Source organism: Chiloscyllium punctatum, chromosome 3, assembly GCF_047496795.1.
Source record: "Chiloscyllium punctatum isolate Juve2018m chromosome 3, sChiPun1.3, whole genome shotgun sequence".
Classification (NCBI taxonomy): Eukaryota; Metazoa; Chordata; class Chondrichthyes; order Orectolobiformes; family Hemiscylliidae; genus Chiloscyllium; species Chiloscyllium punctatum.
In genome coordinates, this window is record NC_092741.1 from 124,219,303 (window position 1) to 124,232,085 (window position 12,783).

Genomic DNA, 12,783 nt, shown 5'->3' on the forward strand with positions numbered 1-12,783 from the left:
TGCAACTGGCCAAAACCACTTGATGTTAAGCAAAACACAATTTATTTCAACATTATTGTTAAAAGAAAGAGGAATGTAGAATAACTTAACTATTGGAAAATTTAGCTGAATAATAGATATAATACCTATGATTAATTAACTGTTCTAATATAATAACATGCTATAAACACACCCCTTGGCAAAAAGGTAAATCCAGACATAGATTCTTACAGGCAATCCTCCAATCCAGGAGGAAACAACATCAGGAGAGATTTCAGAGAAAGTAGCAGCTAGGAATCACTATACTGAAGCTCTAACTCTTTTTGGACCCAAACAGCTTCTGACTGCGACAGCTAACAAAACCAGAAAGCCTGATCTGTGAGAACCGGCCACTCCCCTTCCATAGTTACAACACTTTTGCAAAAAAATTAAAGGCTTCCTAAACTCTTAACCTAGGCCATCTCCAGTAGCCACTTTGGCACTTTTGCTTTTACAACCTCTCTTCAAAAAAAAACCCAGGAGAAAATAACCTTTTTAAAGTGACAGCATTGTCTCACTGAATAGGCTAGTTTTTTTTCCCTGAAGTACCGGAGGCTGAAGGGTGACCTTATTGAGACTTATAATATCATAAGGGGCATGGATAGGGTCAATACTCTAGGTCTTTTCCGAGGGAAGGAGCATCCAAAACTAGAGGGCATAAGTTTAAGGTGAGAAGGGAAAGATTTAAAAGGGCAACGTTTTCATGCAGAGGGTGGTACAAGTATGGAACAAGTTGTCAGAGGAGGTGGTGGAGGTTGATACAATTACATTATTTAAAAGGCTTCTGGAAGGGTATATAAATAGGAAGGGTTTAGAGAGATATGGACCAAATGCTGGTAAATCGGACGAGATTAATTTAGGATATCTGGTCAGCATGGACAAGTTGAACTAAAGGACCTGTTTTCATGCTGTATATTTCTATGACTCTATGATTCTATAACTGACTTATAAGTAAATCTTAAAGTTGCTATCTCTAAGCTTGACAATAAGTGATACATTATCAAAGAGTCAGACAATAATATAGTGCAGAAGTAAGTCATTCAGTCCAACTGAGTCTGCTACTTTCCAGTTCCTGGTCATTTTCATGGTAGATTTAGGAAGGATATTTCCCCTGGCTGAGCAGGGCAAGGTGGTGCCTAGTATCAGAATAAGGGACAGAACATTGAGAACACAGGCAGTGTGGAATTATTTTCACTGAGAAAATGGTGAACCTTTGTCGTTCTTTGTCCCAGAGGACTGTGAAGGTTCAATCATTGAGTGCATTCAAGACAGAAATCAATAGACACTCAAATCATCAAGGGATACAGGAATAGTGCAGGAAAAGAATATTTCATTGAAAAGCAGAGCACGCTCAAGGGGCCGTGAGGTCTATTTATTGTTTTCCTACATCCACTCTCAATAGAAGGTTGAAATATAATTTTCATTTCCTCCATTTCCTGCAAGATCATTAGCTGCATCCTGTCAGGTCAAGCACTTCGTATTCCTTAAGCAAAAATAACTTTGGTTACACTTGCCTTTCTGTATCAATTAAAAAACAAGACAACTTACCACTCAGAAAGTTATAAATAATAGGATTTGCAGCACTATTGGCATACACTAGCCAATGTGAGAAAGTAAACCACGCATAGAGCGTTGCTCTGTTGTTAACATTGTCAAAGGTTCCAAACACCCTGAGGAAGTGAACAAGGAAAATTATATCAGTCCCTATGGCCATTTAACAGAAATACACCACAACTGTAAATATAATCTTAATTGCTTCATAATTGTACTTATAGTGTGACCTTAATTAAAGGGCAGGATCTATGTCAGGGGACTTTAAATCAGTTTGCTTCCTCTTTTGCTTGTTCTGAAGACCCAAGGCTCTGCTTCACCATAGTGACTGTTAGAGACAAAAACATAGCAGAGAAGATCCCATGTGGGTGAGGAAGCCCACTCAATCTCTACCATCAATTCAGATGGAGCAAAACATTGCAAAGGAATTTTGGCATTTATTGCTAACGGAATGGAGTATAAAAGTCAGGAAGTTTAGCTGCAACTGCTAAAGAGGATTGACAAGGTAAACAATGAGAGGATGTTTCCTCTTGTGAGGCAATCTGGAATGAAGGGTCAATATTTCAGGATAAGAAGTAGCAGGTTTCCAACGGAGATGAGGAGAAATTATTTCTCTCAAAGAATCTGTGGAATTACTACCCTGGGATATGGCAGATACCTGACCATTGAATAACTTTAAGGAGGAGATAGAAAGATTTTTAACTAGCAATGGGTTAAAAGGTAATAAGGAGCAGGCAGGAAGATAGAGTTGAAACCAAGTTGACTGGCTATGTTCGTACTGAATGAAAGAGCAGGTTTAAGGGACTGAATTGCCGACTCCTGCTTCCAGCTCTTTTATTTGGATGTAAAAATTGAGCTCTGTCACTGGCATGCAATCCTGACTAACTCATTTTCACCTATGTCGTGTATACCTGGGCAATAACAATTGCACTATAAGAGAACACTATCTCACTGTAGAGTGCAATAGCATGGTTTAACTTTAATGGCATGTTTGAATGCAAAGTTTGGGAAAGTTATATGCCAAGCATCATTCTGTGTCAGGGATGAATTCTTACATTTTACACAGAGTCACGTTGTCTGGTCGTGATATCACTGGCCCAATAAAATCCAAAGTTATACAGCACCAGGTTATAGTCCAACAGGTTTATTTGAAATCAAATGTTTTTGGAGTGCTTGACAATAGCGCTGCGCTCTGAAAGCTTGTGATTTCAACTAAACCTGTTGGACTATAACATGGTGTCATGTGACCGCCTGATTTTGTCTACCCCGGTCTAACATCGACACCTCCACATCACAGCAAAATCCAAAATGGCTCTCACCTGCAATGTGGATTGTGAGGATATATGGGAAGGAAGTGATAACAAGATTAACAGCAAACCTTGTACAGTCATTTTTCAAAACTATCGACATACTATATTGTGCATATTTTACTCTGCATAAAAATAGAAAATGATGGAAATACTCTGAATGCATCTCTGAAGGGAGAAACAGAATTACAGACAAGACAACAACCATTCATCATAACTGAAAAATGTTCAGAAATAATAACAGGTTTTAAAGGAAGTGCAATAGCAGGAAGAAGGGAGAAAGGAAATATCACAGCAGAATTTAATTCAACTGTGAAAGATGAAGGAGTACAATAATTTGGGAGTGACTCAGATACCATTACTGCAAAGGTTATGGCAGATTTATTCTTTGATCCTATTTTGAAGTCTTCAAAAAACAGCAAAGATTACAACACAGTTGAAAACAGAGGGGTTTTTTTAAGATTAGATTCCCTATAATGTGGAGATAGGCCCTTCAGCCCAACAAGTCCACACTGACCCTCTGGAAAGTAACCCACCCAGACCCATTTCCCTCTGACCCATACAAACGAATGGGTACAGAAAGATAACTGAATAGAATTCCAGCCTCATGAACAGAGAAGATAAGTCATAAGACAGCATTCCAACAATAACCAATTAAGGAAACAATATTAAAAACATTTTACAAATGAAGCTTGTGAAGGTTTCTGATTTAGTGACCGTCTCTGGAAATAGCAAGCTCACCTTTTCAGAACATTCAGAATACTTATTGGAAGGTAGCAAAGTGTGAAAAAAATGAAAACCACCAGAAGCATCCGTGCTGTCTTCCGTCTTGTTTGAATCTGTTTGATTTCTGCAGCAACAGCATTTATTCGTGATTTGACCTGTCCTCTGCCAGCCTTCTGGGATGAACACTGCAGGGCCCGAGGCTTCCAATTCCTTTGCACTACCGAGGAAGTCCCCGGTATCTGTAATCAATTGCAAAGTCAAGTATATGGCAACCTACATGAAGGTAAAAATAATCTTTCTGTGCAAGGTGTTGGCACACACTTACCTGTTGACACCAAAGTTTCCGAAATATTTGAAAATAGGCCAAAATCATCATGCACAAAGGGGCCACATATGTAACAATGAAAAAGCAAATATGATAGATCTTGGGGTAAATGTCATCTGAAATGAACAAAGGAAGTAGAAATGAAACTGGACATTGAAATTCAATAACATTGTAAAGAGTTATTCTATTCAGGTAATAGTAGTTGAACATAATATTGACCCACTACTTGGTTTAAATTTCAATGTTACATTCCTCCAGTTAATATTAATGGGGAGTGGAAAGTTGAAGATGGCCTTAAGTATTATAATAGTCAGGTAGTTGTTGGAGCAGCTTAGGCTGGAATTGTACATTAGGTCCATAAAGGAACCATGGTGCAGCTGACTCCAAGGGTATTATCTAGGAAACTAAAACTTCAAGTGGACAACTTCCTTGTAATTGGAATCCTCTCAAATAGACTCTCAAGATTAAAGAATTCAGACAGTTTTGACTCAGTTAATCTTAGTAGAAAAAAAAACTGGAAGATCAAAAACTTAATCTAGTTCCTGGGTAGCTATTAAATAGAAGTTCCAACACACCAGTGGCTCCCCGTCATCACCCCTACTGCCCAAAATCCTTTTACTGGATGCCAATATGATGACCCTATAATATACTTACTGCAGCAGTTCAAGAAGACAGCTCACCGTCAGCTTTTCAAAGGCAACTAGAAATGAGCGAAAAATGCTGCCTAGCTAGTGATGCTGAACATTTCCTGAATGAATAACAAAAAAAGATCCTGAAATACTAGAACCTCAGGATTAGATTAGTGAGCTACAAAAGGATCTTGCAGTATTGATCTGGTTAATATATTGATAAATCATCACTAAATATACAGCCATGGCCAACAACTGGTTGGAATTATTTTAAGTGCCTTGTTTGATGATGTTACTTCTCCAGCTAAATGCCTCCAAACTTGTTCAGTCTGCTCACATGCATTCCGTTGACTGGCCACTTATAAAACAAAACGGCCAAGAAAGTGCATCCACGAATGAGCAGGTAGACGGAGCAGGAATGACCGCTGTTTCTGAAATGATGATTCAAGGCACACTGATATTGGCCCTTCTTATTATCAAGGTGCAACATTGTGGATACCATTTGACACCTAGGGAGAAAGTGGGGGATATAAGTGAATCAGTAAGACTAGATATCAGTCGGTGGCAAATGGAGATGGCTCAAGGATGCAATGGTGGGATAAAAGTGGCCAGGAGCAGCCTGTGTGATTCTAATGGAGGATTCTTTTTGTCATGACTCAACAATCAGGCATGCCTGTTCACAATGGTTAGCCAGTTGATACCTGAACTGCTTGAATGACTGCTGTCATGTGCAGGTGTAATTTTCCAGTGTACAGTCCACCCAACAGCGGCTGTGTTCAAGGCAAGCCAACCTTGCAGTACGAACCTCCTAAAGATGCTCAATGACCTATCTGAATTTGTAAATAGCTCGATGTCTCTTTCAAGTGAGCGCCCTGGACACTGATGCTTTTATCAATGTCGCAAGTGTTAAACTACTGCCTCCCAGTAAGTGTGGCACTCCCTGCTCACTGCTGCCACATCAGAAACCATGTTCAGTCAGTGCACAGTCAAATCTTAAGGCCAGAGTCTGGAAATTCCCTAATTGTTAAATTTCTGTTTGAGATGAGTTTTTGAGTAAACATTTACATTTCTACCCAGGGTTTTGAGTTGGTTTGTGGACATTACCATTGTCTTCCCCTTTATTTGTATTTCTCAATTTCGGACGGACTAAATGGGAAACTTTGTCTTGCGCCTAATGATACCCCATCCATCTTTGCCTGCCCCATCAAAAGGAGCAGCGTTAATATAAATAAAGAGTTTATCAGAAGCAATTGACTCTGCCAGTACATTGTACCCTGCTTGTTCTGACCGACACTTTTAGCATCTCACTGCTTGGTATTCACTTCCAGCAGTGTTTAATTTAAATATAATTAATATCTTGTAAAAACATAGCACAGTCATTGCACAGTGGCAATTAATGTTAAGTTCTCAATTGTATTTGTAGGAAAATTACAATTCTCCAGATAATTAAAAACATCTTGTGTTTTCCAACATTGTTTCAGGCTTGGTTGGACAATGGTCATAATGTCACTGTTGTGATAGCAGAAAGGCAGTTATTTATACACATTCAAGCAAAACAAAAACAGCATAGCGTTGGCTAAGGGCTTGGCTCTGTGGAACTTTATATAAGTATAGGAATATTTTAAAAAATGAGCAGGAAAAGGCCATTCTGCCCCTTCAATCTGCTTTGCCATTCAACTAGATCATGGCTGTGTTACTTCAATACCATTTTCAAGCACTATCTCCATGTCCTTTGATGACTTCAATATATGAAATATATCAATCTTTGAGTTGAATGTACTCAATAACTGAGCCTTCAAAGCCTTCTGGGATACAGAAGTCTAAAGATTCACCACCTTCCAGTGAAGAAATTCTTCCTCATCTTCATCCTAAAGGGCCTACCTCATTTGAAGGCGTGTCACCCAGTTACAGATTGTTTAGCCTGGGGAAACATCGTTGCGCATCTAACTTGCCGAGTCCTGTGAAAACCTTGTACGTTTCAGTGAGATCACCTCTTATTCTTCTAAACTCCAGAAAATATTGGCTCAGCCTGCTCAGCTACTATCAGCATGACTATCAGTGCTTACCAAACTGCAGGCAGTCTGGATTAGAGTCATAGAAATACATGGCATGGAAACAGACCCTTCGGTCCAACTCGTCCGTGCTGACAAATATCCTAACCTAATCTAGTCCCATTTGCCAGCATTTGGTCCATACCCCTCTAAACCCTTCCTATTCATTTTTATATAGTGGTGGCACAGTGGTTAGCACTGCTGCCTCACAGCGCCAGAGACCCAGGTTCAATTCCTGCCTCAGGCGACTGACTGTGTGGAGTTTGCACGTTCTCCCTGTGTCTGTGTGCATTTCCTCCAGGTGCTCCGGTTTCCTCCCACAGTCCAAAGATGTGCAGGTCAGGTGAATTGGCCATGCTAAATTGCCCGTAGTGTTAGGTAAGGGGTAAATGTAGGGGTATGGGTGGGTTGCGCTTCGGCAGGTCGGTGTGGACTTGTTGGGCCGAAGGGCCTGTTTCCACACTGTAATCTAATCTAATCTAACCCATCCAGATCCCTTTTAAATGCTGTAATTGTACCAGCGTCCACCACTTCCTTTGGCAGTTCTTCCAGACATGCACCACCCTGTGTGTGAAAACATTGCCCCCTAGGTCCCTTTTCGGCCCCATTGCCACAGCGGGAGTGGTGAGAGCGTGGACTAGAGGGCTGCTGGGAAGGGAAATTCTCCTGTTAAATACTTATCTCATGAATAGGCGGAGCACGGGCTCAACAGGAGCGGAAGGGGACATGGGGACTGCTGGGTACATGAACTGATATACTCTGGCAGTGGCTGAACATGTAGTGTCTCCCACCCATCCTCTTCCTTGAAATAAAATACCCTGTATGGAGGGCTGGTAAGGTAAGGCTTATTTTTATTTATTCAATCTCTCTTGGCAATTTACTGCAGAGGGGATGGAAGCTAGGGCAGTTGCATGGCCCTGTTGCAGAATGTGGGAGGTAAGGGTCACCACCAGTGTCCCTGCTGATTTTACCTGTGAGAAGTGCACCCAACTCCAGCTCCTCACAAACCATGATAGAGAACAGGAACTGGAGCTGGATGAACTTTGGATCATTCGGGAGGCTGGGTGGGGGGGTTTGATAGACAGGAGTTATCGGGAAGCCATCACACCTAATTTACAGACTAAACGTAGCTGGGTAGCTGTCAGGAGAGAGAAAGGAAATAGACAGACAGTGCCGGGACCTCCTGTGGCTATCCCCCTGAACAATAAGTATACCATTTTGGATACTGTTGGGGGTTGGGGCGGGGAACCTACGAGGGGAAAGCTTCAGCGACCAGGTCTCTGGCACTGAGCCGGGCTCTGTGGCTCAGAAGAGAAGGGGAGAGAATAGAAGAGGAAAAGTGATTAGAGATTCAATGGCTAGACGAAGGGGAGGGGGTAAGGCTTCAGATACGTCGAACATTGGGATACCTTCTGGAGAAGGTGGGACCTCTACAAGCACCAGAATTGGAGGGGCATCAATATCCTGGGTGAAAGGTTTGCTCGAGCTCTCTGGGATGGTTTAAACTAGTTAGGCAGTGTAGTGGGAACTGGAGCTACAGATCTGAGGATGGAGTAGCTAATGAATAGCCAGATACATGCAGAGAGGCTGTGAGGAAGGATAGACAGTTGGTAGGGCAAAGTTGTAGTCAGTGTGATGGGTTGATGTGTGTCTATTTTAAAGCAAGAAGTATCGGGAACAAGGGTAATGAACTCAGAGCATGGATGAGTACTTGAAATTATGATGTTGTGGCCATTACGGAGACTTGAATATCACAGGGGCAGGAATGGTTGTTGGATGTTGCAAGGTTTAGATATTTCAAAAGGAACAGGGAGGGTGGTAAAAGAAATGGGGCAGTGGCATTGTTAATCAGGGATAGTATCACAGCAACAGAAAGGAAACTCATCAAGGAGGATTTGTCTACAGAATCAATATGGGTGGAAGTCAGAAACAGGAAAGGAGCAGTCACTTTATTGAGAGGTTTCTTCAGACTCCACAATAGCAACACAGACACAGAGGAGCAGATTGGGAAGCAGATTTTGGAATTGTGCAAAAGTAACAGGGTTGTTGTCATTGGTGACTTCAACTTCCCCAATATTGATTAGAACATCCTTAGTTCAAATAGTTTGGATGGAGCAGTTTTTGTCAAGTGTGTCCAGGAAGGATTCCTGATTCAATATGCAGATAGGTCGACTAGAGGGGAGGTCATATTGAATTTGGTGCTTGGCAACAGACCAGGCCAGGTGTCAGATCTCTCAGTGGGAGAGCATTTCGGTGATAGTAATCACAACTGTCTGACCTCTACTCCAGGTAGGAGCAGTCGGTATGGTAAAGTGTTTAATAGGGGGAGGGCGAATTACAATGCTATTAGGCAGGAACTAGGGTGACTAAATTGGGAACATATATTCTCAGCAAAATACATGACAGAAATATGGAAGTTGTTTCGGGAGCACTTGCTGACAGTGCTGTAGAGGTTTGTCCCACTGAGGCAAGGAAGGGATGGTAGGGTGAAGGAACTCTGGGTGACAAGGGATATGGAACATCCCTTACTTAAGGTTGAGGAAGCAAGGATCAGACAGGGCTCTAGAGGGTCACAAGGTAGCCAGGAAGGAACTGAAGAATGGACTTAGGAGAGCTAGAAGGGGGGATGAAGAAGCTTTAATGAGTAGGATTAAGGAAAACGCCAAGTCATTCTATATTTATGTGAGGAACAAGATGTTGGCTGGAGTGAGGGTAGGGCCAATCAGGGAAAGTGGAGAAAACTTGTTCCTGGAATCGGATGAGATAGGGGAGGTCCTTAATGAATGCTTTGCTTCAGTATTCACTACTGAGAGAGACCTTGTCATTTGTGAGGACAACATGAAACAGGCTGATATGATCAAACAGGATGATGTTAGGAAGGAGGATGTGCTGAAAATTTTGAAAAACATAAGGATAGACAAATCCCCTGGGCCAGACAGGATATACCCAAGGTTACTACAGGAAGTGAGGGAAGAGATTGCTGCACCTTTGGTGATGATCTTTGCATCCACACTGTCCACCTTAGTAGTGCCAGACGATTGGAGGGTGGCAAATGTTATCCCCTTGTTCAAGAAAGGGAATAGCGATAATCCTAGGAATTACAGACCAGTCAGTCTTACATCTCTGGTGGGCAAATTATTGGAGAAGATACTGAGAGACAGGATTTATGATTACTTGAAAACCATAGTTTGATTAAAGATAGTCAGCTTGGCTTTGTGAAGGGCAGGTCATGCCTCACAAACCTTACTGAATTCTTTGAGGATGTGACCAAACACATTGATGAAGGTAGAGTAGTGGATGTGGCATACATGGATTTTAGCAAGGTGTTTGATAAGGTTTCCAATGGTAGGCTCACTCAGAAAATAAGGAGGCAGGAGATACAGGGAAATCTGGCTGTCTGGATACAGAATTGACTGGCCCATACAAGACAGAGGGTGGAGGTAGATAGAAAGAATTCAGCCTGGAGCTCAGTGACCAGTGGTGTTCCACAGGGATCGAGTCTGGGACCTCTACTCTTTGTGATTTTTGTAAATGACTTGGATGAAGAAGTGAAAGGGTGGGTTAGTAAGTTTGCCAATAACACAAAAGTTGGTGGAGTGGTTGATAGTGTGGAGGGCTATTGTAGGTTGCCATAGGACATTTGCAGGATGTAGAACTGGGCTGAATAATGGCAGATGGAGTTCAACCTGGAAAAGTGTGAAGTGATTCATTTTGGAAGGTCAAATTTGAAAGCAGTTTACAGGATTAAAGGCAGGATTCTTGGTAGTGTGGAGGAACATAGATCTCTTAAAGTTGTACGGTATGTTGCCTTTCCTTAACAGGGGGATTGAGTTTAAGAGCTGTGAGGTTATGCTGCAGCTCTATTGAGACTGGGTAGATCACACTTGGGATATTGTGCTCAGTTCTGCTCGCCTCATTATAGGAAAGATGTGGAAGCTTTAGAGAGGGTGCAGAGGAGATTTACCAGGACGCTGCTTGAACTGGAGGGCATGTCCTATGAGGAAAGGTTTAGGGAGCTAGGCTTTCTCATTGCAGTGAAGAAGGATGAGAGGTTACTTGATTGAGGTGTACAAGCTGATGAGAGGCATAGATAGAGTGAATAGTCAGAGATCTTTTCCCAGGGCAGAAATGGCTATCACAAGGTCATTGGAGGAAGGTTGAGAGAAGATGTCAGAGGTAGGTTCTTTATGCAGAGAGTGGTGGGTGCGTGGAATGCACTTCCAGCAGTGGTGGTACAGTCAGAGACATTAGGGACATTTAAATGACTCTTGGATAGGCACATGGATGATAGTAAAATGAAGGGTTTGTAGGTTAGTTTGATCATAGAGTGGGATAAAATGTTGGCACATCAAAAGGTCTGTACTGTGCTATACTGTTCTATGTTCTATATTCTATATTCTAAATTTTTCACCTCTCACCCTAAACCTATGCCCTCTTGCTCTGGACTCCCATACCCTAGGGAAAAGACCTTATCTATTTACCCTATCCAGGCCCCTTTTGATTTTATAAAGCTCTATAAAGTCACCCCTCAGCCTCAAATGCTCCAAGGAAAACAGACCTGGTCAGCCTCTCCCTATAGCTCAAATCCTCCAATCCTGGCAACATCCTTGCAAATCTTTTCTGAACCCTTTCAAGTTTCACAACATACTTCCAATAGGAGGGAGACTAGAATTGCACGCAATGTTCCAAAAGTGACCTGACCAATGTCCTGAACATCCACAACATGACCTCCTAACTCCTATACACAATGCTCTGACCAGGTAAAAACAATGACTGCAGATGCTGGAAACCAGATTCTGGATTAGAGTGGTGCTGGAAAAGCACAGCAGTTCAGGCAGCATCCGAGGAGCTGGAAAATCGGCGTTTCAGCCAAAAGCCCCTCATCAGGAATAGAGGCAGAGTGCCTGCAGGGTGGAGAGATCAATGCTCTGACCAATAAAGGAAAGCATACCAAACACCTTCTTCGCTATCCTATCTACCTGTAATCATTCTTTTGGTTTAGTTTTTTTTATTCATAAATGTAAGGTGTACAACAATATAAAATTGCTTTTACCTCCCCAGTGCTCATCACAGATGGTGAACAAAAGTGTTTTGTTTGCTAACTCTGGCACCATGACGTTGCATTCCATTACAACCGCCTGGGGAATCATTAATGCACAGGAGACAATCCATATTGCAATTATACTGTTTCGTGCTCTTCTGGCTGTACTTTTGAACAGAAGTGGATGACATATTGCATACCAGCGATCCAGTGCTATGCAGCTTAATGTCAGTACAGATACAGATACTGCAACAGTCTGAAAGAAAAAGAAAACATTAAATTTCATTTCTAGAACCAAATGTTAACTACACAAAAGAACAAACTGATTTGAAGTGATTTTTATTAAGACCGCTCCTGTTCCTCTGCTTTAAATCTGTTTCCTTGTATAAATGAACTTCTTGTATTCCAACCAATCCCTGCTGACATGACTGGGCTAAAAAGTGATTCTAATGTTTTGGACTCGGTGAAGTCAGAGCCTGGACCTCTTTCAGAACTTCCTAAGCAGGTTGTAAGCATCAAACAAATGACTAATCTTGAGATAAGGGAAGTGTGATTGCATATTCCCTGGTTGGATATGTGTTAGGCATTTGTTGAGAAAGTGTAAAGTCAATTAGATCCAAGGAATCAGCATATTTTCTTAATGTGGAAAGACTTGAAGCTTTGGGAGAGCAAATGGATTTGTTTATCTTTGTACACACATCATTAAAAGCTTTTGCACATGTGCAAAGAAATGGAAAGTTATCTGAAGAAAACGAGAGGTGGAACACAAATAAGAGCAAGTGATAGTTTATTGTACAGAGCCCTTGGTCAAACTGCAGACACTGCATGCAGTTCTCAGTATTGAACCTTGAGAATGATATATTATCCTTGGATAATATAAAGCACTGTTTCGACAGAATGATATTGGGCCCTAAATGTTAATTTATGAATTTCTGATTCTATTGAAAGATCATTCACCTGAAATATTGACCCTGCTTCTGTCTTCACTGATGCTGCCTCACGTGCTGAGTCTTTTGCTTTTGTGTTAAATTTTGAGGCCTGTATTCACTACATTTCTGAACCTAGAAGATTCTAAAAGGATTTGGTACAATTCAGAAGAGATTCCCTTTGGCATTAGCCATGACTCAGTAGCAGT

At 41.6% G+C, this 12,783-nt stretch overlaps 1 protein-coding gene across 2 annotated transcripts in view; it reads right to left on the reverse strand.

Moving 5' to 3' along the window:
• Window positions 1-12,783, reverse strand: part of hcrtr2 (hypocretin (orexin) receptor 2) — a 73,730-nt gene that overhangs the window by 15,982 nt on the left and 44,965 nt on the right. For both annotated transcript variants that reach the window (XM_072549785.1, XM_072549777.1), the window contains 4 exons: window positions 11,661-11,904; window positions 3,928-4,043; window positions 3,618-3,841; window positions 1,567-1,688 (listed from right to left, as the gene is read on the reverse strand). In XM_072549785.1, the coding sequence (XP_072405886.1) occupies window positions 1,567-1,688; window positions 3,618-3,841; window positions 3,928-4,043; window positions 11,661-11,904 (706 nt within the window). The remainder of the gene's footprint in view (window positions 1-1,566; window positions 1,689-3,617; window positions 3,842-3,927; window positions 4,044-11,660; window positions 11,905-12,783) is intronic.